Source organism: Biomphalaria glabrata, chromosome 3, assembly GCF_947242115.1.
Source record: "Biomphalaria glabrata chromosome 3, xgBioGlab47.1, whole genome shotgun sequence".
Taxonomy (NCBI): Eukaryota; Metazoa; Mollusca; class Gastropoda; family Planorbidae; genus Biomphalaria; species Biomphalaria glabrata.
The window spans coordinates 31,039,468-31,066,814 of record NC_074713.1 but is presented as its reverse complement, the minus strand read 5'-3'; the positions used below and the strand labels follow the sequence as shown (position 1 = coordinate 31,066,814).

General features: G+C 37.7%; 1 protein-coding gene and 1 long non-coding RNA gene across 11 annotated transcripts in view; one reads left to right on the top strand and one right to left on the bottom strand.

The window, feature by feature from the left end:
• The window catches only part of LOC106057102 (uncharacterized), a 133,559-nt gene that overhangs the window by 44,021 nt on the left and 62,191 nt on the right, over positions 1-27,347 (bottom strand). For all 10 annotated transcript variants that reach the window (XM_056024510.1, XM_056024513.1, XM_056024508.1 and 7 more), the window contains 3 exons: positions 21,930-22,074; positions 14,781-14,887; positions 14,550-14,691 (listed from right to left, as the gene is read on the bottom strand). In XM_056024510.1, the coding sequence (XP_055880485.1) occupies positions 14,550-14,691; positions 14,781-14,887; positions 21,930-22,074 (394 nt within the window). The remainder of the gene's footprint in view (positions 1-14,549; positions 14,692-14,780; positions 14,888-21,929; positions 22,075-27,347) is intronic.
• Positions 6,707-10,393, top strand: LOC106057101 (uncharacterized). Its single transcript, XR_008777053.1, has 3 exons — positions 6,707-7,549; positions 7,781-7,874; positions 10,279-10,393. It is a non-coding gene; the product is annotated as an uncharacterized LOC106057101 (long non-coding RNA).

The window sequence follows — 27,347 nt, the reverse complement described above, 5'->3', positions numbered from 1 at the left end:
ACATGAATGTCCTGACGGTCAGATTGTCTGGTGATGACGTAATCTATGAGGTGCCAGTGTCTTGAGCGGGATGCATCCAGGAAGTTCGCTTTCTCATTGGAAGACTGAATATTGTGTTCGATATGAGCAGCTTGTGTTCAGCACAGGTCTGGAGGAGTAATAATCCGTTGCTGTTGTATTGACCTATCCCGAATTTGCCTAAGACTCCTTTCCAGATGAGATGGTCAGAGCCGATTCTTGCGTTGAAGTCACCGAGAATGAGTAGCTTTTCTGTTTTTGGAATATCAAGTAAGGTGGAGTTTAGTTCTTCGTAGAACTTTGCCATGACATCATCTGGGTTGGTCATGGTGGGTGCGTAACAGCTAACAATGGAAATATGTTTCTTTCCGTTTTGTAAAGGCAGCTTTAGGGTCATGAGCCTGTCACTAATTTTGGGAGGCGCGACCAGTTTAGATACTAATGATGTTTTTATGGCAAAGCCGACTCCAGATTCACGTCGTACGTCAGTGCTTCTTCCGCTCCAGAAGAAAGTATTTCCAGATCCTCTTTTTTCAGAGTTCACCTTCATCTGCAAGCCGAGTCTCGCTTAGTGCTGCTATGTCTATGTTGTATCTGTGGAGCTACCTGGCTACTAGTGCAGTTTGTCTTTGTGGTCTATCAGATGTGTCGTTGTCAAGTAGTGTGCGCACATTCCATGCGCCTATGGTAAGAGGAACTATCCTCGTCTTTTTCTTTGAATTTCGACCGCTTCAGTAGGGTCCCCGCCAACTTCGGTAGGCTGGTTAGGGTAGTTTTGAGCAGGCAATTTTTGGGGCACCTTTTCTAGCCCTGTCCACATGCTATGAAGGTGAGCAGTGCATTCCTAAATAGGGCTGCTCAGCCACTCAGGGGGCTGCCGGACTCCACTGCTGCTCTGTGTCAGTGGTGAACGACCATATGGCCTGAGCCGCCTGTGTGCAGGGTTGCAGCTACGGCTTCCAGTGTGCCCACACCTACCGCTTCACTGCTTGCCTGTCACCACAGGACTTTGGTTTGGTTGTGTTTGGGGGGGGGGATGACAAGTGACTTGAACTGTTATTTGGATTAAAGTGAGGAGGATTCGCGCAACACGTCGACCTCACTCTCTCGCCCTAAAGCCCATCCTTTTCCGGAAGCAAGATTTGGTCAAAACGTCCGGGGACAAGTTTGGGTGCAGTGGATGACCAGAGACTTTCTGTGTGTCTTGTCCTGCTCTTGAGTGCTCCACAGCACTGTGCTGGTACTTGCCTTTCTGTCCGATTAGTCTAGTTTTGTGACGTTACGCACAGGCCGCCAAGTCCAGACTTCACATGCTAGGTTTGACAGAACCCCAGTGTACTGAGTGCCATGGACACGTCAGATACCCTCTACCTGGTTTAGCCGGCCAGTCAAAGCCGTTTCCGGGGTGTGGCCTCTGCGCATGCTACAGCTTCTGGGAGCCACAGGTGAGAGTTGGGTACCGAGTGGGGACCAAGAGTGAGACAAGCTACCCTCAAAAAGAGGGTACGACTGCCTGTCCACTAGAGGTGCTACCCCTCCTAGATACCCCATTCATATATATATATAATATACAAATGGGTTAAAACATCAATATGAAGCTTATATTATATAGATATTCAACTAATTTTGTTTGCAAACTATGATTTCTCCAAAATAATAGGACCGCCCCTCCCACTCAGAGGGCTAGAGTGGGGAGGGCAGTAGAAGCAATCGCCCCCCCCTCCACCTCACTGAATCGGCTAAGATACCAGAAGTGTAGCGACATAATATAAAAGCAATATAGTAATTCAACTAATTTTGTTCAGTAGATGTATTCGCCCCCCCCCCCCCAAATATCAATAAAAAGTTTTAATCATATAGATATTTAATAATTCTGTTAATAAGCTGTGATTTCTACAAATAAATTGGACCGCCACCCCCACTCCAAAGTTTAGGGGGGGGTAGGGATTGATGCCATCGCCACCTTCCCAACCCAACAAATCGGCCAACATACTACAAAAAGGGGGGGGGGGCGAAATAATCTAAAAATAGTTTGAAACATAAATAATTAGTATATATTATTAACATAACTAATAAATTCGTATACAAATTGTGTGATTTCTATACTACGGTGGGGAGGGGTCGGACAAGTGAGGGGGGGGATTGCCCCTACCGCAGCCACCCCCTGGATCCGCCAGTGGCTTTAGTATTCCTATGAAACACTGCAATCATCCTTAATCTTCGGAATCGAAGACAATCCCATTATTATTATTTATTATCTACTTTATATAAGCTAAAATACCACTCATACACTGGTTCATGACTTGATTCATTGATCATGAAATCTCTTTAACTGTTGCACGTATCCGCATAAAATTTCGTACACAGGTTTCATTTACCTCAGATGCTCAGTAAGAACGGTTTTTGACAGAATCGCAAACTTTGGACCGCTATTCAGGAAAAAAACACAAGCTTTCTGTATTTTGTATTTCTTTGTATTTGCGTGAGTATATAGTTTAGTGGTTAATAGCCCATTCAGTTTAAAATCCGCACAATGGTATTGCCTTATTACTAAATTTTGAAAACGAGTGAGTTGATATAATCGTTGTAAAATATTACTAATCGCACAGATTTATTCTTGTTGGTCTAGATCTATAAAAAAAAAATTCAATTACATGACTAAACCAAACTAATTGATACAATTACTTTTCTTATAACTTTGTTTTTTTTACTTTTTTATAAATGCTTTCAAAAACATTTACGGTAAAATTCACCCCGAGATTTTTCTCTCCCCATCATATTTTCCCAACTGGTCCAGTAAGTGATAGAATCATAGCGTATTGAGAAAGCATAAAAAAGCGCTTTACAAAAACAATTGGTAAAAATATTTCTTTGCTTTTTTTTTTTAAGTTTTTTTTTTCCTTGTTCACTTTTGTATCTCCACAAGGCCTGTGGGCCCCAATAAATCATGACTCATTGGCCCAAGTGCAACAAAACATTAGACGGCATGGTTGCTACGCCACAGGCTGTGGGGCCCAAATGGTGGTGGGCCCCCTAGTAGTAGTGTTCCCGGATTAATTGAGCCACTTTCCACCATTGATGCTACGCCACTGCTAACACATAGTCTCTGTCAGTGCATTTAATAGGAAAGGCCCGCTTTAAAGTGCTCATCCCTCACATACACACGCTTTTTGGCCCATGAATTGTAGTATCACTTTTCTCTTCCCTGCTACATACAATCTCTATACAAACGACTATTCTTCTCAGTCCTTTGTTCAACACAACTATTCGTAGTTAAGCTTTTTTTTTTTAGTTCGTCAGTCATAAATCTAGACTTTACTTCGCTTACATCCTACCTTTATTTACAGATGCACCGTATACAAACTCAAACGTATTGTTGTAACCGTGCCTTGCACCAGTGCTTGAGATGCGCACTAGCGCACTGTTGAACGTAAACAGGAAGACACTAGAATGGAGAGAAGAACAGTGCATCAGGAACTGTGAAGAGTCTGAATGTTTGGGAAACTAAGAGGCCAACTTTTGTGCTGCCTGAAGGTTGTAGTAGGGACCAGGAGCGAAGCGGGGAAGGCTGTCGTTGGTCCACATTCGGGTTAAGTAACAAAGGACTGGTATACTTAGTAGTAAGACTCTGAGTAGGCTGAAGGAAGTTATGTGTTTGCCCTAGTGAATAAACACAACTATTTATTTCCTGTTAAACTGTGTTGAGTAGCCTGCCTTTTCGTTGAGTGCCTACCCTAGAGTTGCAACAATTGGTGTCAGAGGTGGGATTTAGGCAGCTCAACGAAAGGAAAGAATGACAACGCTGAGGAAGCAAGACGAGCTGAGCTACAAACAGTTAAAAGAGGAGCTCCGAGCCAGGGAGCTGAGGATCTTCTGTTCCAGTGAACAGATGAGAGAACGCCTTCGACAAGCCTTGCTGGACGAAGTTGAAGAACAGAACTCGTATCTGTTCGAAGCTGAACCAGATATCAAAGAGCTCATGAGTGCCGTGATAGATCAGATGAACTCGTTCCAGGTACTGTTGGTTACGAAGCTGAAAGAGGTCAACGAGCAGATCTGTACTATGATTAAACGGATAGGTATCAGTACCTCGCTGAACGAGACTGATGAAACGTTTGATACCGTGATGAGCAAGACCGACGACCAGATGGCTATCGACAGGTATAAACAATCCGCTACTCAACGGAGACACCGTTGATGGAAGCTCTGTCTATGACTGTAATAGCGAGCCGTGCAAGCTTGGCTCCTACGACAAGAATCCTAGCATTTTTTGTGAAAGCGCTGAGCATAGATCTGATCATGTTATCGTGATTCCTGCCTACACTCAGACGTTTAACAAGAACTGTGCTGACGGGACCGCCTCGAAGGGAGAGTGCGAGCACCGGAAGACTTGCCAACTAAGTATTTGTCTTGATACCAGTATCAGCAAGAGAAGCGCTGATGGTGGTGCAGCAGATGGACACAGGACGTTGCAAACGTGCCCCACAGATATGTCTTTCAGACAAGATTAAAGATTATTCCGTGTTTGACAACCTGGCCTCCTGGGGGTCTACGGCGCATCGAGAAAGCCTGCTGGAGCAACGTGTAAGACAAATGGTCTTGATGACCTACGCCATGACATCCACTGCCTCGCTTCTTGCCATGAAGCTGCCGTCGGGGGCACTGGCGGATCCAGAACTTTTGAGTGGGGGTGGGGGCGATTTTTTTCCAAACCCTAACCCTAATGCCCAGTAAACCCTAACCCTATGCATAAACGTGCGAATATATATATATATATATATATATATATAATGAGAATTTTTAAAAAGCAGCATTTCTCAACCTTTGGAGAAAAACAAAACAACTGGGGCATCGCTATAAGGTTTTCAAGTGGGGTTCGGGGCGAAGCCCCGACGACAAAAGCGTTTTCTTGCTTTTTTCACTGCAGAAAAGTATTCTCCTGACATTTACACCTCATTATTCATCAGTGGAGTTCGGGGCGAAGCCCCGCCGCCAAAAGCGTTTTCTTGCATTCTTCACTGTAGAAACGCATTCTTCTGACATCTACAACTCACTATTTATCAATGGAGTTCGGGGCGAAGCCCCGACGCCAAAAGTGTTTTCTTGCATTATTCATTGCAATAACGCATTCTCCTGACATCTACAACTCATTATTCATCAATGAAGTTCGGGGCGAAGCCCCGATGCCAAAAGCGTTTTCTTGCTTTTTTCACTGCAGAAAAGTATTCTCCTGACATTTACAGGTCATTATTCATCAATGGAGTTCGGGCGCACTGGCCCGCAGCCAAAAGCGTTTTGTTGCATTCTTCATTGCAGTAACGCATTCTCCTGACATCTACAACTCATTATTTATCAATGGAGTTCGGGGCGAAGCCCCGACGCCAAAAGTGTTTTCTTGCATTATTCATTGCAATAACGCATTCTCCTGACATCTACAACTCATTATTCATCAATGGAGTTCGGGCGCACTGGCCCGCAGCCAAAAGCGTTTTGTTGCATTCTTCATTGCAGTAACGCATTCTCCTGACATCTACAGCTCATTATTCATCAATGGAGTTCGGGGCGAAGCCCCGCCGCCAAAAAAGTTTTGTTGCATACTTCACAGAAGAAACGTATTCTCCTGACCTAAAACTCATTATTCATACTATTAAAAAAGGACCTTTTGAATAATGTTGTACTTGAAAAATATCCTAATATGAATTTATAGGCCCTTAATACATTGCAAAAAATCCGATTTGTTCCTTGAAAAGATAAGATACCCCACATATTTAGATTTTGGCTTTGAGGATCTCCGCCGAAAAAAAATTATTCGATAAATAATATTCAATAAAATCAAAGTAGAAATTGTGAGTTATAGTCCCAAATTTATTTAACTAGAAAAATATCAGATTGAGTAAAGGTTAGAAAAAGGCGACTATGAAAAAATGATTTGGGTTTAGAACTCATTTCAATCGTGACTCTTATACTGAAAAATTGCGTTTGAATTCTAATTTTTTGTATGCAAAGTCTTTCTTAAAATAGTTATGATAAATTCATGTGAAATTACATAAACTGGAAATGGGAGGGGCGGTAGAGTGAAAACGATTAATCCTCGCTCCTTTAATAATTTCTGCTAAAGATTGCATTTGGCATTAAAGAATAGGGGTGTGGCGACTCGATATAAGAATTTAATTTATAGTATATATAAATTATATTAGTGACAGATGTTTTTGTTTTGTAATTTCCTAACTGTAATACAAAAAGAAAAAGTATTGGTTTGTCCGATGGGGGAAAGGCGATTGCATGAATCGCCCCTCCCACCTGGTACAACCCTTTTTCATTTAAATTTTACTAATGATAAAATTTGAGATTAGAGTGTGGTACGACATAATATACAATGAGTTCACATATCAATATGTAGTTTATATTATATAGATATTCAACTAATTTTGTTCACAAACTATGATTCTCCATAAAAAATAGGACCGCCCCCCCCCACTCAGAGGGCTAGAGTGGGAAGGGCAGTACATGCAATTTCCCCCTCCCCCAACCTCACCGAAACGGCCAAGATACAAGAAGGCGAGCGACATAATATAAATCTATATATTAATTCAACTAATTTTGTTCACAAACTATGATTTCTCCATTAAAGTAGGACCGCCACCCCCCTCAAAAGGTTTAGGTGGGAAGGGTAGTAGAGATTAATTGGCAAACAGGGAACGACATAATACAAAGATCGGTTAAAATATCAATAACAAGTTTTAATCACATAGATATTTAATTGATTCTGTTAGCAAGCTGTGATTTCTACAAAGAAATTGGACCGCCCCCCCCACTCGAAAGTTTATGGGGGGGGGCGGGGGCGGGATTGATACCATCGCCCCCTCCCGACCCCACCAAATCGGCCAACATACTAGAGGTGGGGGCGAAATAATCTAAAAATAGGTTGAAATATAAATAATTAGTATATATTATTAACATAAGTAATGAATTCATATACAAATTGTGTGAATTCTATACTAAAATTCGTCCGCCCCCCCCCCCGGTCGGCCGAGTGGGGTGGGGGGGGGCGATCGCCCCTACCGCCCCCCCCCCCTGGATCCGCCAGTGGTCGGGGGTGACTAAGAGAAAGGCCAGACAACGAAAACGACGTCCCCTTAACCAAAGGCAGATCAATTGGAGCAGAAGGAGAAAGCGTGACCTGCAGAGAGCAGTGTGGATTGATTTGTCGGGAGCACGATCCATGCAATCTTTGATTCCCACTGACCGACCTCCACCTACACTGACCTACCGTGAACACGTTTCTTTTCGGGACGAAAAGACTAAGGTGGGGGTAGTGTTGTAACCCTGCCTTGCACCAGTGCTTGAGATGCGCACTAGCGCACTGTTGAACGTAAACAGGAAGACACTAGAATGGAGAGAACAACAGTGCATCAGGAACTGTGAAGAGTCTGAATGTTTGGGAAACTAAGAGGCCAACTTTTGTGCTGCCTGAAGGTTGTAGTAAGGACCGGGATCGAAGCGGGGAAGGCTGTCGTTGGTCCACATTCGGGTTAAGTAACAAAGGACTGGTATACTTAATAGTAAGACTCCTAGGAAGCTGAAGGAAGTTGTGTTTGCCCTAGTGAATAAACACAACTATTTATTTCCTGTTAAACTGTGTTGAGAAGCCTGCCTTTTCGTTGAGTGCCTACCCTAGAGTTGCAACAGTATTTTTCTTATCCACGAAAAAAAAAAGTTATAGTATTCTGTTACATTTCTTTAATTTCTTTTTTAATTCCAGACATAGAATACACGAAGATGTAGGTGAAGTTGTTATAAAGGATCTAAAGCCACAGACTTTAGATTTCATACTGCAACATTCTTCACGCAAAGAGGTACGCACTTCATTGAGATATTACGTATTCTCGGAAAAAAAAAGAAATTTCAATAGGGTTTGTTGCTGAACATAAAAATTATATATATGTCAGACGCAAATAGCCCAATTTTCAGTAAAAGAAATTACAAAAGTCATTTCTCTATAGAAGAAGTTACGAAGGCTATATAAACCGGTGCGTACCGTCACAAAAGTATATGTATATCTCAATCTTCTTTCATTAATTTTTTTTTGCGGGGTTATTGCTACTTAATACATTGATACCGGATCGATTTAAATAGGGCCTAAGTATACAAGCAGGATTTCGAGCATTGGATAAATTTATTTTTTAAATACAAAGTTTTATGGAAGAGTTGTTTGAAGTTTGTAACTTCTTAAATTCAGGCTAAAAATATCGAAGCCTACATTTTTACACTCATTTCTAAACAATTAGAAGAGATGGACTGACTCATAGTGAAGCTTTTGTACATCTGCAAAAACACAAACTCTCTGTGTAATCTTATCAGTTAGACTTTCAAAACTATTAAAAGAAAAACGTAGTGACTATTTTTACTTTATAATTCTATTATTATTCCTTTTTAGAATTAGGATATAAACAAAAATTTGCCATATGACTTTATCTAACAGAAAAAAAATTAAACTTACGTCTATTTATGCGGTTATTTATAGTTACCTAGTAATATAAAATATATTGAACTAACACGTACATTCATCATAATGCAGCCATGCGATTTTTCGTTTATAAACATAGCATTATTTAGGACCAATATTTTACAAAGGCTGCTTGGAGAAATCAGGTATACCCATTAGGAGAAAAACGACCCCTTTACTTAAGAAAAATTTAAGAAACTAGAACAGACACAAAATAAACAGTGACATTCATAACAAAATAATATTCAAAATTGATAAGAGTAACACCTTTTTAAGTAATCATTTAAAGTTTAAAATCACTACAATTTTTTTCAACAATTATTTTGTGTATGAAATTGTGTATCGGAAAATGCCGGGTACATGAAATAAGCTAGTCCTAAAAAAACAACACAGATCTTGGGTAAAATACTCATCAAATAAAGTACTGTAAATGTGTAGTTTCAGGCGCTTGTTTCAGGTCTATTCTTTCTTTAACCTCTATCGGGTTTGATCCCAACTACCCGTCTTTGTGTGCAGAATTTTTTTTCTCTATCAGTTACACTTAAAATTATAGCATAATAATGTCAGTTTAATTTAAAAAGAGAACTGAAAAATACAAAGATATATAAGGAAAAAAGCGACTTCCGGCCCAATACTTTTTAATCAAAGAAACGAAACGGACTAGTCCAACAAACCCTATTTGATTTCTTTGATTGTTTTTATTTTTTTCGACCGTCTTCACTTTCATAGACATAAAATATATAGACTGGAAGACAAAAATTATTTCCTGTAACTTGAGCCAAAGTATATCTGTTTAAATTGCTAACTTAAATCAGTATATCTATACTATTATAGACCAGTGGCGTCACTAGGGGTGTGTGAGCCGCACCGGATGACTCCCACTAGGGGGAGATACCCAAGTTGGAAAAATGCATGAACCAAACCTTAATTTAATTATATTTGACTAGTAATCTTCTTATTATGAGAAAAATAATAATACGTTGTAGACGCCAGGAGAAAGAGTTTCTGAAGCTCAGAAATGTAGAAAGACGGTTGGCGCCGGGACTGATCCCCTGACAACTCTGAGTGAGCTTAAGGCGCTTCCTCAAACATCCTATCTGATCAGCTGAGTGGCGAACGTAACAATTTTTTTTTAAATGTTGCGAAACACATAGACATAAGCCCCTCGCGCGCCATTCGACGCATAGGGTTCTCTCCACAGAAATCAGTCTTAGGCGACTTTTACAGCCACTTTCCTTCTAAAAGGTGTTACGCCATGATTAAACGTGGACGGCCATGTTTTTGAGTTCCTCTTTTCGGCTTTCATGTTAAGTCTGTTTCGTCTTGTCTAATGTGTTTGTCTCACAAATGTCAATCGACGTTCAGTCGCCTCTTTCCTTACACGGCGAATGTCTGTGCGGGAAAAAATGTCTGTATTGGTTACATTATCTCAGTATGTTATTCGTAGGATCCTACTCAGCCATCACTGCTCAGCCTCTTTTCAGCCTTCCACGTCTCGAAGCGTAAGTGGCCGTTGGGACAATGATTGTATTGAGTAAGTGGATTTTAATCGTCATTCATAGATCTAGAATCTAGGCTATACATCCTACCTTTATTTACAGACGCACTTGATTACCTTTAGACATGTCGCTGAATCCGGACAAATTGTTACTAGATGCCTTATTCTCTTGCTATTTTCCAGAGTGATGCCGATGGACACTTTCAAACGTTTTTAAATCTATAAAATTGATCAAACATCCTTTGTTGTTTTGCAGGACGTAAAACCCGTGTAGTGCTTGATTTGCCTTTTCGGAAGCAGCTGAGAAACACTAGTGAAACCCTTTCCATAAGGAGCTCTTAAATAATCTCTAATAAAAATGTTCAACTCAATGTTTCTCAAATCAGTAATTTTACATTTTAAATGTATGTAATCACTTTTGATAAAATGTAAAAAAAAAAAAAACACGACAGTTTAGAATAGAATCGAAAACCATTTTCGGGCTACTCAATTAATTAACGTACAGTTTTATTTTTCAACATAAAAAAAAATTGTAAAAAAATTTTTTTTAAGGGGAGATTATTTTTTACTTGGGAGGGGAGTGACACAACAGATTTTTATAAAATTATATACATTTTTACTATTTGAGTTGTGAATGCACCTTATTTTTAATAACGTTGCTAGGGATTTTCCATTATTTGAGGGCTTGATCTCTTTGTGGGCCCCTGCCTTTTACACAATATTTAATATTTAATGTAAAAAACAATTTCGAACACTCATTTGGGGGCCCCCCTAAAGTGGGGTCCCGGGGGATTTACTAATTTGCCACCTCCTCCGCCCTAGCTACGTCACTGCTTGTCTGGCAATGGGCCAATAGAGAAGCAAAATAGAACCTCATTGAAGTGTCTAAGGACATAATCCATAGCACTGGCGGGGATGGAAGAGAGCCCCATCAACCATATTATATCCACACGCCGTTCCTCAACGGGCCCGTTGACACCTGAGTTAGAAACTCTTGAAAATTTGAAGAAAATATTATTTACATTTTTTTCTTACCACGTTGAGGGCTATAGTTTAAAGGTAACATTACTAGGTATGTCACGATGCCTTGTAGGAAAATAACAATGCAAATAAGACACATTGACTTCTTTTTAAAAGTTTTAAAAAGGTATTTCAATGACATTCGGAATTAGCTCATCTATTCCATTAGACATCCTTAGAGTTTCAACCAGCAGACGCAACAAGTAGTCAATCATAAAAGTAAAACTTCGCAGTATTATTCAATGACATCTAATTACTCGTATTAAAAAGTTCAATATTTACATTGTGAGTGAAATTGTTACTTTTAATTATTATTATAAAACATGTGGCAGGCCGGATTAAACCTTTCTGCGCGTACCCAGCCTTCACTAAGATTCGAAAACCAGGACCCCAGATTCGGAAGCCAAGCGCTTAACCACTCAGCCACCGCGGCCCAGGTACAACATTGCCTTAACGTGAAAATGAGAAGACAGGAGCCTTTTATGTATGATGATTATGAATGAACATTTGGCGGGCCGGATTAAACCTTTCTGCGGGCTGTAGTTGGCTAGAGGGCCATAGTTTGCCCATCACTGCTCTAACCTGAGCGTCATGGTCTACAAGCGATCGGTAATGGAGATGCCAAAGATTACATCTGCTTTGATCCATTCCAGACAGTAGTTCCATGGACCTAGAGTTCCAAGGGTCTTCGACTCTACTATTTGGACAATTTCAAAGAAGGTTACATTTGTGTCGTTTTTCGTCCACTCCAAGTGAAAAGTAGAAATAGAAAAAACAATTATTAACGGTTTCTCCTGAGTGCACGTATAATTGTTAAGTTAATCACCATGATCTAGACATTTAGTAATTGTCGATCCATGAAATAACTACCTCGATATCGATTAAATGGGAATACTTTTGCTGAATTTTCAGCTAAGTGGTAAAGCGACTTTTTTTACTACATGCGGTTATGGCTTTAACGCCAACTGGGTCTTTTCATATTTTGCCCTGTGCCGCTAATGATACTATGTACTGTCAGTTGCCATAAACTCATTATTTTTACTGATGATAAATCACACAATAAAATTCTATAGAGAAAGCGGCTATCATTTTTTTCCCGTGGGGTAACTCATCTATAAAACATCAAGCCTGAAATCCGGCTTAAAATGTACAACAAGAAAAACATTTAAAAAATGACTTTTTAAAAAGACAATACCTCATTTATACAAATCATAGAATGATTGTTTTTCTCTTGATAACTAATGAATGTCAGATTAAAAAACAATGGAATATTTTACCCCACTACCTGCTCCCTCCCTCCGAGAAAGAATCCTGGTTAAGCGAATGTATAAATCTACTACTATAATATTCCAATGATAGGCAGTTAGATCTAGACTTAGAAATGGCCAAACGCGTTAGTCCTTTCAAAACGATGTTGTATCTAGACTTAGATCTAGTTTCCTAGCAATTTTTTTGTTGTCTTCTTTTACTTGAAAAATGATAACGGTAAAACTAGAGTGAGGCCAAAGAGCTAGTCATTCTTTTCTCAACAATATACATCCACTGTTAAATTTCTGGGAAAATCATTAGAGATGTTTTTGAGATCAGTGTCCTGGTTCCTACCTCCACCTTACAGGCTCCATGAAGTTCTGACTTGAATAGAGGTATTGTAAAAAAAAAAATGGGCTTCAACACCAACTGAAACTCACTGTGGACATTATTTTCCGAGCTGTCAATGAGAATGGCTATTTGCACAGAGTAGGGAAAATCGACAGATGTTCGCTATTGATCCGGCCATGCCCCTAGCTGATAAAACACTGTCCCGATAAGATGATAGAATTACAAGTCTAGGACAATCAGTCAGCTCTAGTTTCAGCCATTACAATTTTCTATAAATTATATTAAAAAAACAACAACAATTGACCAGTTACGCTCAATGGATCAAATAGATTGATTTAAAAAAAACCCATCTTGTTTAAAATATCAACATGCCCTAACTTCACAAACCAGGGCATGACATGTCCGTTGTGACGAGGACAACTCAGTACTATCATTCTTGGTCATGACTGAATGTTACTAAAACACGGTTACAAAGACAGTTTGTATGGAAACATTCCCGATACAAATTATGTTCCTGACTTTTCATCCTATGTAAAGTAAAATAGGGATCATCTAGTTATAATGTTTGATGTGACCCTTGGCGTATTATTAGATTTTTAGTTACTTTAAATGTATTCAGTGAGTTCGTGTTCAGCATTAACCAAAAACATTAAATCTACAAGTGGTTTTGTATTTCCTAAATGACTGTAATGTTAGCGAATTTTATAGCCCCACCCCCATAAAAAAATTGACGGTTTTTCGCTATTAGCGGTCGACAGGTAGCGAATCTGTCAAACCTGGTTCTTAGCAAGCGTCTAGGACTAGAAGCTAAATGCAAATCCATACGACAGCCTAAGAAATTCCTTGATCTTATCTTAAATAATACAGACGTTACTTCAAAAAGAAGGTGATTAAGTCCTATGTGTGTTTCAAGGTCAATCTAATTGAGCATGTTAACCAATGACTTGAATTCTGCTAAGTCATTGGTTTTCCTGATTGGTTCAGGCAACCCATTCCAAGCTCTAATAGCACTAGGGAAAAAGGAGCATTTGTACAAATTTGTCTTAGCATATGGAACAAAGAATATGCTTTTATCTTTGTGTCTTTCTGAGTATTTTGTAAGTTGTTTTTTTTATTTGAAGATCAATGCTCATTGAAGGATGACCAAAAAAAAATAAAATAAAAAGTGGGTTATAAAGTTCAAGGGCCATACAATTTTGTGGTTGTGGTGGGGTGGGCGGTGGGAGCATTGCAAGGATGGAAACGATGGAAAAAGTGTGCTGGTTAAAACAAAATTCATTCGCCATCTCTTTCAACCGTAGCGAAACACGGGTATTATTCAATGAAGATATATATAAAAAAGTTAATTCTTGCTTATGATAACAAGATTACATAAACAGACATATTTTTATAATATAAATTGAATGAAAATGCAATTGTTGATTTTTTTTTAACATTTGCTAGATTCCATAGTTTAAACCAAAAACTATTTTCTAATACGAGCATTATAAATATTTATTTTCAAAAACATATTTTAGATCTAGAAATGCAAGTTGTAAAGGCAAATAAAGATACAGTCAGTTATAGTATAGCATTACAATAGTATGTAGCCAGTTCTACACAATTGTACAATTAAGATCAAAATGCGAAGTCTGTGAGCTAGGTCTCCAGCTTCACATATTGTCTTATATAATTTTCAAACATTAAAAAAAAGTTCCCTAAAATGTAGTGTAGCTGACAAGTGAAAGAATATTATTAAGAAGATACTTAGCTTTGTGCATATTAAATACATATTTGAATCCCATTTAGAAGCATACTCACTTTGGTCATTGATTTGAATGGAATTTGTTAAGGTCACAATACTTATCTTGGATGATGATGTAATTATTACAGTTTAATGCCTTCTATTGGAAGAGATTTTATTTTTACCTTCTCTGGACATTCCTTCGTAAAGACATTTCTGGTAACGGCAATAGCGACAATTGTTCCTCATTCGAGGGTTGATGGAGCAGTGCATATTGGCCTTACAGGTGTAAGATTTATTTTCCTTCAGGCCACGGCGAAAGAATTTCTGTAAACATCACACAAATTGTCATTCATTACTGTAACCATATAGAAGTGAAATTAATACTTTGTACAGAAACTTATGTATTGACTCACCTTGCAACCTTCACAAGTAGTCACACCAAAATGCACCCCGTTGGCTATGTCTCCACACACTTTGCACAGTAGCTGGCCCTCAGCTGGCTCCACTGCTTCTGGTTTTTCTAAGAAAAAGTCGAAAATAATAGTTGTGCATTTCTTTGTCTGCGCTAAATGAAAAGAATTAGCATTTGTGAAGATTGAGATATTATGCTCTCTTTACAAAAAAGTAGGTTCTTTTTATTTAATGTTTTGAATAATATTTATTTATGCAGGGCCAGCCTAATGTATTTGGAGGCCCTAGGCAAAGTGAATTCGGAGGCCACAATCTTTAACTAAATAAACAAATAACTTCAATACATCATATAGAGAGCGATTTCTGTAGCATTCAGATAGAGTTCAGTAAGCTTCTTATGCATAGTTGTGCAGAGGCCCTATACCTAAACCTTCAACAAAAATAAATTTTTATGCTTTGATGACAGCAAAGGCTTAAGTAAATTGTGAACCATTCAAAGCCTGGACGATATCTCTTTCGATAGAGATTATTGCCAGATTGATAAAACGTTCTTGTATCAGAGTCGTTTTAGAATTAAAGTTTTTGGAACATTATTATTATTTATTTCCATTTGGAAAAACTTCTTTCACAGTGATAGGAATTTTCAATACTATACGAAAAACTATTGCAACTTTTGAACTGGAATATTCAAACCATGATCATACTAATTGGTGAGTGCAATATTCACATCCACGCAACATTTCGTCAAATCATTTTGGTCGAATTGTGCAATTTAAAAAAAAAATACTGTGCAGAAATCCAAAAAGAACCAAACTGTTCACAATTTGCTGGAAACGTGCAAGTCCACGACATAACTGCTAGATCTCACAAACATTTTCTATCACCACGATTGTATTTATGCTTTCATAACCGAACAGTTTGAACATTTTACGTCATCTCAAGCAGCCGGACATTTGATTTCCTCTGGTTACAATTCTAATTCTTGTGCCAATTCTCTAGCTGAAATTTTCATCGTATTTTTTTATGAACGCGGTTGCACTTTTTACACATCCAGTGCAATTTCAAACTGCATAGTGTATTGGGTTACTGTCAGATTTTGTACATGACTTTCAAGATCTTTCATCGCTGAAGCTCCTTATAAAATATAAATTTGACGCAAATCACCAAAGTCCAAATAGTGTATTTGTAACAATTGAATATTTCGCATGTCTTGTGGAAATAAATTGAGACTCTGACATCGTATTAAGTTCAACAAGTAAACTTTTTGTAGGCCACGATTGAAGCCTTTAATATACGCTCCATTATTTTAATCTTGGCCTCTCTACTTCTGAAAACGTGAATTCAGATATTCAATCTTTTTAAGTTTCTGCGAGACCTAAACTAGTGCTGTCGTCGAAAGTTAGGAATTCCCACAAAATATTCATGAATATTTACTGGTGTACTCACAATGTTGCACAATTGCAAAGTCATTAGTTCTTGCTGACCAGCATCGGATGTGCAGCCAACATGATGGAATTATATTTCGAATTTTTACATGATTTATACTTTTTTTAGGCATCGGCGGTTAATTTTATAACCTCATTTCGATCGTTTGTTTGACCAAGTAATGATATTGAATTTATTCGCTTATTAAACGTCTAAAATGATCTTCTAGGTATGAATCATACCATCCAGCACAAATCGACCAGTCCTCCAAAAATGTCCATTGCTTGGTTGAAATTATCAAAACACACAATTTAAAAGTTTGGAGTTTTCTTTTTCATTGTACATTTTCAAAATATTTCTCAGACGTCTGTACTTTTTTGTTGTTGATGATTCAGTTGTTTTCCGTCTTTCAAAACCAAACAGTAGGACCACTATTTAATATTCATGATCAGCTAAAGTGTCACTAGACATTTGATCCACGTTTCGCATTTTTCTAGAAATAAATTTGTTTAAAGTCCTGTGCGAGGCCCCCACTATATTATATTATACAAGTCGACCGGCGGCGTATGCTACGCCGCTATTTTGCAGGGCCGGCCTTAGGCCACTGCAACCCCTGCGACCGCAGTGGGCCCCGCATTTTCATAGGACCTGCACTTTCTAAGGACCCGCGCTAATTCAAGGTGTATAAATTATTAAATTAAACCATTTTATAACTTAAAACAGATTTCCCGCGCACTCCTGTCGATTTACCAGGAGCTCCTGGAAATCTCCCGAAATTTCAAAATATACGAACAAGTCCTTAAAATATACGGAAATATATAGACAAATTTGTCATTTTGGGGTGTCACTCAATATGGAAAACACCAATCCAACGCGCGATAAATAAAAACGGCATTATGCATAAGTCGTAATTGTGTAATCTGGTGAAAGAAGCTTCTCGCACTTCAAACTAATGAAGAATTACTTAAGGTCAAAAATTCTCAAAGATAGATTGAAACATTTGGTAATTCATACTATTGAGCGTGATCTATGTAGGAAACAGAATTATTATGATATACTGTATGACTCTGCTACACGCAAGGCTCGTAAAGTAATTCTGTACGTAGTAAAGAATGAATAAAATGCATAGACAAATTTATTTTCTAATACAAACTCTTAAATTTCACTTATCCGCTTTCCTACCCAAACTTGGCCCCGCGAAATCCGTTTCGCATAGGGCCTCACAATGCTCAAGTCCGGCCCTGCTATTGAGTGATGGGTGAATATACATAGTAGATTACTTGTTCTCTTTCCACGACTTCTTGGTCACAATGGTTAAGTCCGGCGCTGCTATTTAGTGTTTGTAAAATGTTTGTGTGTAAAATGTTTTACATGTTTCGGAGTTGAAGATAGTTTACTTCTTAGTCCAAACCTCCCGCACGACAAAGGGGATGGGAGCAGGCAGGGTTTGACAGTCCAGCGCGCAGCCATCCGTAGCGACGTGTGACACCCACTTGTTCTCCCACCTCTTGTTTTTTCTTGGGGTGACTATCCGCAGAAATAAGAGAGTGATCTTTCCTTTACTTCTTGCTCGTCCAAACTGTTGAGCGAAGAAGAGAATTATATATATATAGATTACTAGACATATGTTACCCGCGACCCGCGGGTCTTTATTTGCGCATTACTGTCGATATATTCACTGAGAGTGTTTTGTAAACAATTAAACGAAATAATAATGTAATAAGTAAAGCGAATGTGTCAATGTAAAAATAGTGTGAATGAAGCTATCAAATCGAAATAGCTAATAGGCTTAAATCCATTTTTTAAAATTAAAACATTTGCTTTTGAATAATCTAGTGGATTGGATTTAGATGTATGTTAAACGTAGCTAATGATCCTTTCACGTTATTTCTCTTTCGCTACGAAAATAAAATTAGTTTTGAGAAAATGGGTTTACCCGAAGGAAGTCGATACATTCTTATCTATTAAAAACGAAAAGAGCGATAGCTTTGTTAAATAAATGGGATTATAAAGTGAACAATTAAACGAAATAATTTTTAGTACACGATTCATAAATGAATATAGATCTAGGCCTTTAACTCGGCTTCGCAGTTTCGTAAACGAATGTAGCTTTAGAAAACCAAATTTGAATGTTTATTTGATCAAAATATGAAATGAATGGACTTTAATTAATATGTTTATGTGTTAAAGTATTAAAACTATCTGTGCGAAGAGAAGTTTTATCATCTTAGAGTTGAATTAGAGTTTTAGATCTAGGGATGGGATTATAAAGTAAACAATTAAACGAATTAATTTTTAGTACGCGATTCATTACGGTATTGTCTAATGAAAAAATGTTCGTCAGGAAATCTGTAGTCACAGATATAAGGAACTAATTAATGTAAAAAATGCTTTTGAAACACAAAATTGAAGGTTATTTTTATTATATAATGAAATCAATGGATCTTCTTTTGTCTTTTCATGTGTCAAAGTAAAAAACTATCTGCGCAAAGTGTATTTCTTAAAATTAGATCTAGGTCTAAATCCTTTCTATCTTTTCTCATGTCAACATTGTAGACATGGCCTAGATCCATAAAATACTATAGCTGTAATAGAGTCGGACAACTTTATTTTTTTTTTGAGGGTCTTACATTTGTTTTAGGGCTACAATACATTCACTAAGGTCTAAGTTGGTACCCAAGGAACATTCCTGCCTAGTTTTATCAAGATTGGTCAAGCGGTTTTGATGTCTATAAGTAACATACATACATACATACATACATACATACCCCTCACATTCTACTTTATAATATAGATATTATTGTGGAAGGGAGTGTCACTCACATACTGTTTGACAGGAAGACAAAGTGAATATATTTTATCTTTATCGACTGGCAAGGGTACATATAGTTTCCTATGTCCATGTTGGACTGTTCCATGGTAGAAACAAAACTTTTGAGCTTCGTAAGTGTTGCTGTGGACTGTGTAATTCTGACCAGTAGTTAAGATTTGGTTCCTACGTATGAATCAATAGCTTCAAGGTATTTAAGAGAAATGGAACTTGCCAGCTTTTTGTATCGGCTTTTGGTCCTATGTGCATTTTTTCGGCATTGATTTGTATACCACATGCTGCGGAAGATTGCACATTACCAAATCAGCTAGCATTTATTCTGTTCCTGCCAGACCATCTATGTCATTCGCAAAGCACAAAGGGGTAGCTGGGGCTTGTGACCTTTGACCACTGGGGGTGGTAATTTGCATACGGGCGAAATGACTCTGGATCAGAAGAATGTTTTTTGGGACATTCCGATGGTCTAGAGGTTAGTTTCGCTTGGTGCGTTATCGCTAGGCGGTGGTGTCGAATCCAGAGTCACGGGTTCGAGCCTCGGTCAGCGCATGCCCTTATTTTCATTGCATTTTAATTCACTACTTTCTCTCTTAAAAACTTGGTCCCTGGTGCTGTTATTCATTTATGTTTAATATATGTTTCTATCAGAGTATCCTGACGTTTAGGATTTGTTCTGTTGTCCTGCGGCATTGTCTTAAACCCCCTGTCAGGGGAGTGAATATGTTACTTTGATATTTTGGTATGATAGGAGTGTAATGGATGTGAATGGACCTCATTCACCAATCGTAAACAAACAACATTTAGCCACGTGCTGCTCTATAAATTCTATATAATTTACGATCTCATGTTTAATTCATGATGGTTGTCACGTGACAGTTTATTTCGTTGTTTTATCAATAAGTTCACGTGACTAAATGTTGTTTGTTTACGATTGGTGAATGAGGTCCATTAGTCTTGCACGTGTTATGAACTGAATGGTTTAGTCTTTGTTGAATGTGCGAGAGAGTGTTGGTCAGTGAGGTCTTGTCCCCGGTCCAGGGAGGTTGGACTGTCGCTTCCTGAACTGGTGTTTATGTATTTATATTTCATGACTGGTGGTTTTGAATTAATATTTGAGAGTCGATGTCATTGTGTGCTTATTTGATATTAAAGTGTTATTATTATTCATGGACATCTATAGTTGGAGTTTATTTAGTGATAATTGTTCTTATTTGTTTAACCCTTAATGAGCCAAGCAAGAATTAATTAATTGGAATTGAATAATTGTGTAACCCCTAACGAGCCAAGTCAAGCCAAGCAAGAACAAAACCCTGACACCCCCTTGTTTCTCTGATATAATTTTTCTATGGTTTTTAGAATGCTAATGAAAATGTTTAACAGGACTTATGAGGATGATGGTGAGGTTGTTAGGACAGAGTAGCAACATTGCTTTTCTTTTCTAAGGTGATGATGAGAGATTCAGGGCCTGGAACATTCTCCTGAATGCTAGACATTGTTGCAATCTTCAGATTGCGTTTTTAACATGGCTCAACATGTGTGTTTCTTCAAAGTAACTATCAGTTGTTTCATATTAATAAGCAAATACAATGAATGTTATGTGCAAATACAATGTAACGTTATACCAGAATTCGATTAAAATTTTTACATTAAACACATTTACACACATTTAGGTTTTTGAATGTTCAAAAAGCACTTTTGAGGGCCCCTAGTGGCCTGGGTTCATTGAATATCTCCGCGTCATGGACGCTATGTCACTGTACTTACACAGAGAAATAGAAACAAACAAAGTACTCTGATTCAAATTACTGATGAACTAGCCATCTACCCAACAACAGAGAAAAAAATTACTAGATTTTCGAACTTAGGTCCTGGACTTAATATCAAACAACCAATCATTAAAACACATTTAATAAACAAATGCCTACCAAATGATTCTAATCTAGTAGAGCTCTAATCTACTAGAGCTCAAAGAGCTAGAAACAATTGAAAGCTATCCAAATAACATATATCCATTTATATACCGAGGGATTAGCCTTCAAAGAAACATCAATACTGTTCTTGGTGCCCTCCTGGTCTTCCCAAAAATAAATAAACACTTTGAGATAAGTGTACCCAGTGGCGATTACTTCTCAAACTTCCAGACCGAAATCGAAGGAATGATTATAGCAGGAAGTTGAACAGAAGCTCTAAGAAGGAAAGCAATCAACATCAGATATTGTTGTCTTTACAGATTCTCAATCCACTCTTCAAGCATTGACTAGCAACACCTCATTTAACACAAGAGAGTTCACAATACTAACAATGATAAGCCATAATTTTATGTCCAAATTTAATATCAGTCACATTACAATGGATCTCCGGTCACATAGGCATCATGGGAAATGAAAAGGCTCATAAGACTATCCACGGAACAATCAGAACTGTGTACAAAGGAAATGACCACGCCAAACAAACAATTTCCTTCCCCGCAATGAGCAATCTACAATCTTCCAATAATAACGGGAAACTTTTAAATTATTTAACAGAATAAATCCCACTCACCCACCCCTCTGTAGACTTATGAAACTGAATCATATCATCTTTGAATGTCCTATTTTACTCCACCTTTGGCAGACCTTATTACTACTATAGCCCAACTTAACCAACAATCTGTATGGTAGAGCTGAAAAGATGGAAAAGAAAACAGCACGCTATTTTTCCTTGGCACAGACTAGCAAAAGAACCTACAGCTCAGCTGCAAAAAGCTGGAAAGAAGAAGAAGCATACAATGATGGAAAACGTTAGTAAAAATCCAGTTTCATATTACTCTTATTTATTTCTATAGGATTAAAAAAAAGTTTCAACTAATCAAGTTATCCAAGGTGATTAGATGTATGTTTCTAATCGGCTACCAAAGTACCTTTTCTGTACATGCCAGCGTGAATGCACTTCTGAAATCTACAATGTTGACATCGAACACGGCCACCTTTTAACACATCACATTTTCCACCACACTGGTTGCTGAAGTTAGGTCGCCCATCTTTAGTGCACCGAATAAAAAAACTCTGAAAAAAAAAATTAAATAAACAAAATTATGTAGCATTTGTATTTCGAATATAACTTTGTAGTATATTTTAAAGTAAAGTAGCCCTTTTAGATCTTGCCATCTATGGGACAGATGATGTTATGGTCATCTGTAGTACTTCCGTGGCATCAAATCGTACACTCCTAGTCTAATCGTATACTCTTAGTCTAATCATACACTTCCATTTTAATCTTACACTCCTAGTCTAATCGTACACTCCTAGTCTAATCTTACATTTCCATTTAAATCGTACATTCCTAGTCTAATCGTACATTCCTAGTCTAGAAAGCTTCCTCTATATGTCAATAGGTGACTGTCGTACTGGTTTGTTGATGAAAAAAGCTCATTGATCAATGACATCATTCAACAAGTGATTGGCCTGTAGTTCATCATCTATAGAATCCAACAGGTGTCTTGGTTTAAAAAGAATCCCAATGATGTCCAAATGATTTTCCAGCTTTTAGAATTAGTCCATCTCCATATGAAGTCTGTCCAGCACTTCTGTCTCAACACGTTTGAATTGCAGTTCTATTGACAGTCCTGCATCAAAACTCCCCATCAAGTCTTTTCTTTCTTCTGTTTTTTTAATTACAGGAAATCTATAGCATTCACCACATTCTTCTGATTTTTCGATGGATTGGTTGATCAGTTTCGTCCATCTTAAAGATCTTAATCTCTTCAGCAGCTTCCAGTATGTGCAGACCAGACTTTTGTAATTTCTTCTGAACTATATTAATTGGGCGCAGGAGATTTGACCGGAATACCTGGTAAACGAAAAATTCTTCATTTTCCACTGCATGAAGAAGATTCTGTGCACTGCTTCTATTGTGTCCGTTCTTTCAGAAAGTTTCTCCAACAGCTTGATGACACACACACAGACACATGCACACATGCTTTTGACCCGTGAATTCTAATAGCATTTTCTCTTCCGCTTCCACCCGACAAAATGTTATTATAACCTCTAACTGTGGTTTGTCTTCTCGATTCAATATTTCATATACCCTCTGTTGCTTTTCGAACATAACCCCACGTATCTCTCTCTCTCTCTCTCTCTCTCTCTCTCACTCACTCACTCACTCACACTCACAAACTATGATAAAGAGATACCACGAAGTGTTTACATTACAATGCACTTTAAGTTAAGTCTATCTTGCTTATAACTAAATATATATTCAGACTATTGCAACTTTTAGCGCAAAATTTAAAAAAATAAATAAAGCACTTTTTCAAAATACAGTCTATATAACAACTGTTAATGGTAATGATTAACTATAAATAACTAAATTTGAGAGGTCTTTAATTAGCAATTATAGAGTTCGTTGTCAACCCTATAAATTGTGCCAAAAGTTGCGGCCCGCATTTGTTACTTGCAATGATGCCGTTGGAAACTAATAACTTTAAAAAAATGTTTTCTAAATGGTACACAATCATTGCTAGGATGCTATTGACATTGGCTGACCAACTATTCTATGTAAGGTTTCCTTCCTGCTCGCAGCCGAACCTGAGTTTCAATTATGTGTCGAAATGTCCAAGTATAGCAATACACAAGTGTCTCTATGTGTAAGACATTGCTAACTCTAAGAAAGCCAACATAGAATATTGATTTAACAGATTTTAAATAAAAATGCAGTCACTAAAAATAGGATATCAATATTTATATTCTGTTTTCCTACCAACAAGGTCTAAAATGTAATAAAATAAATAATAAATTAATTTAATTGATTCCACAACAAAATAAAAATGAATAACTTATATTTGTGGTCGGTCGATTGTTGTTCTGCCTACATGAAATTATCATTAACCGTAGTCACCTGAAAGGGTTAAGCCATATTATTATCTATCGCATAGATCGATTGATCTCAAAGACAATCTTTTCCTCACTTTAATACATATGCAGCTATATGCAGGAAAATATACAACAAAATGTATAAGCTCCGCTGTTAGGAATCGAGAATTTCCTTTTTTTTTTGACACATCAGCATTAATCAGGCCTATTCGTGCCCATTAAGTCTTGCTTAAATCAGCATCCAGCCTCCACCCAAAAACTGAAACAAGATCTTACAAGAAATTTACAGTTGGAAAAATGTTTTTCTCAACAATGGAACTAAATTTTGGGCATTAACCATATTTTGTATTTTAAAAAACCTATGTCTAGTATTTTTTGGAGGCTTCACTGTCAAACAGTGCTCTTATGCTATTAACATTCAAATACATGTTCGTAATAATCTTGAAACTCGAGGCAACCAAGACGTGAAGATACCTGGCACGAACCAGTCAGAACTTTCTTTCATTTGTGGAACGTTTCTGTCTCCCAGTAAATTGAAAAGTGACAAGAGTTATCATCTTATCTTATATAATACAGACGTTACTTCAAAAAAGAAGATGATTACGTCCTACGCGTCATGCATTTAGTCATGCATATTAACCAATGACTTAAATTCTGCCATCATAGGACTATTAAATCCATCTATTTATATAATGCCACAGATAATCTTTCCTAGTGCGCTATAGTAAATCACTTGGTTGGGGGTGGGTGGAAAGCGGGCAAAATTTTGTAGAGAAATCACACCATTAGGTGTTAACAATTATTTAATGATCTTAAAAATATATATTCTAATTACTTATATTTTAATCAATTTTTATATTACGTCGCCCCTTCCTCTGGTATGTTGACCGATTGCGTGGGTGCGAGGGCCGTTCAGTTTTTGCGCAGAAACACAGTTTGTAAACATAATTAGTTAAATATCAATACAATTATTTTTATTATTGGCCTCCTACTAATCCACCGAAGGCATCTATCTCCATTCCAAATTTGATGGCAAACTCCTAAATATTGCCAGACTGAGGGCCAAAACTAAAATCAGAACCACCCTCGTAAGAGATGTTATTCGTGGATGATGCAGCGGTAGAGGCACACTCACAAGAGGAACTCAGTCACTAATGTCCCGCTTCTCTCAGGCCTGTAAATAATATGGCTTAACTATTAGCACGAAGAAAACAAATGTTATGGGACCACCTTCTACCCTCCATCCTCATAGACGATAACAAGCTGGATGCCGTAAATGAATTCTGCTATCTGGGGTCCACAATTCAAGATGACCTGTCTCTAGAAGAGGAGATAAAAAAACGCATACGGAAGGCTGGAAGGCTGCCTCGACCTTCGCTAGACTCAGGTCAAGAGTTCGGGAAAACCAGAAGCTCACTACAGTTACCAAAATGGAAGTCTACAAGGCATGCGTTTTGAGTACACTACTGTATGGCAATGAATCATGGACCACCTACGCAAAGCAAGAGAGAAAACTGAACTCATTCCATTTGCGATGTCGTCGTAGGATCTTGAAAATCACATGGAAAGATAATGTGTGCAATACTGAGATCCTTGCGCGAACAGGTATTCCCAGCATCTTTACAGCCCTCAGACAATGCCGCTTGCGCTGGCTTGGACATGTTCGCCGGATGGAGGACAATCGCATCCCGAAAGTCATCCTCTACGGACAACTCGCGACTGGCTCAAGAAAAACTGGTCGCTCCTACCTCCGTTACATAGATGTAATAAAACGGGACCTCAAATCAGTGAACATCAATACTGACCATTGGGAAGACATAGCTCTAGACTGCACTAGATGGAGAGAAACAGTGACCAAGAAAGCTATGGGCAGTGAAAGACCATTGTCTATTTTTAGGGCCCTTCGCTAGTGTTAAAGAATTAAACATACAATATGGTCTCCGCCATGATCTAAAGAACATTTATGCCAAGTTTGATCTAGATTGGTCAAATGGTTTCTATGCGGGACATACATACATACAAACATACATACGCCTTACTTTCGGCTTTATATATTAGATATGCATATATTACATTCTTCTATTGAGCCGAATCCAAAATAATAAATATAAAATGGGAAGAAGATTCTTACCTGATTAACCGTTTTCATTTTACTGCCCCCTCCCTTTTCTATGGAAAACATGACTTTTAAAACAAGGTAGTCAAATATATCGACAGCTTTTATATAATTCGGCGGGGTTCTAAAATATTTTTTCTCTGACATGAATTTGTCACAATTATTTAAAGAAAGACTTTGGAAAAAAAATAATTACAGGAACAATAGAGATAAGTTTTGAAACCCAATTATTTTTTTCCTAGTCGCCTTTCCCGATCTTTCCTCAGCCCCTGTCTATTTGCATCAATAAATTTGGGCCTAGAACTCACTTTCAATTTATGCATTAACTTATAAAATACAAACAAGTAAAAAATATAAATTTTTTTTTTTTAAAAGGCTATTCCTCCTTTGTACAATTGACCAACCATTTTTCTTTTAATCACTTTTGAATAATGGAATAGTTTTACCCCGCCCCTGTTACCCCACTCTTCTCCCGAAAGCAATTCTAATGCTAGGCCTATAGATCCAGACTTAGAAGACAAAAAGTCCCTGAACGTCTATTTATTGAATTATTTAACTAGTTAATGAATAAAGCGCTTGTTCAAAATAAACATTGTTTAGAAGTCAAGGTTTAGAACAAAATTAATTACTTAAACATGAAATATTATTTTTCTAAGAAATTGTATTTTTCGGGGACGATACTTAAGCCCCCTTTACTATAAATCAGGTTTTCTCAACCTGTGGGACCGGGGATGGGTGGGGGTTAATATGTTTTTTAAAGGAAAAAAATAGGTTGTATTAGCAGTGCTGTACATCTAGTAAGAACCTATCAAATCATATTTATAAAGAAAAACATTATTCAAAAGGTTCTTATAAATTAGACATATCAATATATGTCTGCCAAACCAATTCTACTCGTTGTGCGCGAGTTAAAATGGTCGAATTTCCAGACAGCGTTGAACCATTCCGTTGATGTCTTCTGCTAACCAAACAGGTCTACTACAAAAGTTATCGCTTAACTTACTTTATTTCACTTAATTTAACCTGTCTTTTTTTAGCGGCCCCCGAAAGGTAAATAGTTTTGTGTGGTCTCTCTGTCCGTCCGTCCGTCCCGTCAGAAACGCGAAGAGAAAATGAAAATCTGACATATTATCAAAGCAGACCACTTATGGGCGTTTAGTTTTCGTTTAATAAATTAATGTAATAGGTCTACATGCTAATTTGTATTAGTGGCCCTCAAAAGTGTGTCTGTCAATCAATCCGTCCGTTCGTCCAGTTTAGATCTCAGAAACTAGAAAAGAAATTGAAAATCGGACATCATGATATTTTAGATCATTCAAAGTTCTGATGTAACAGCTACTTTTTTCTTTTC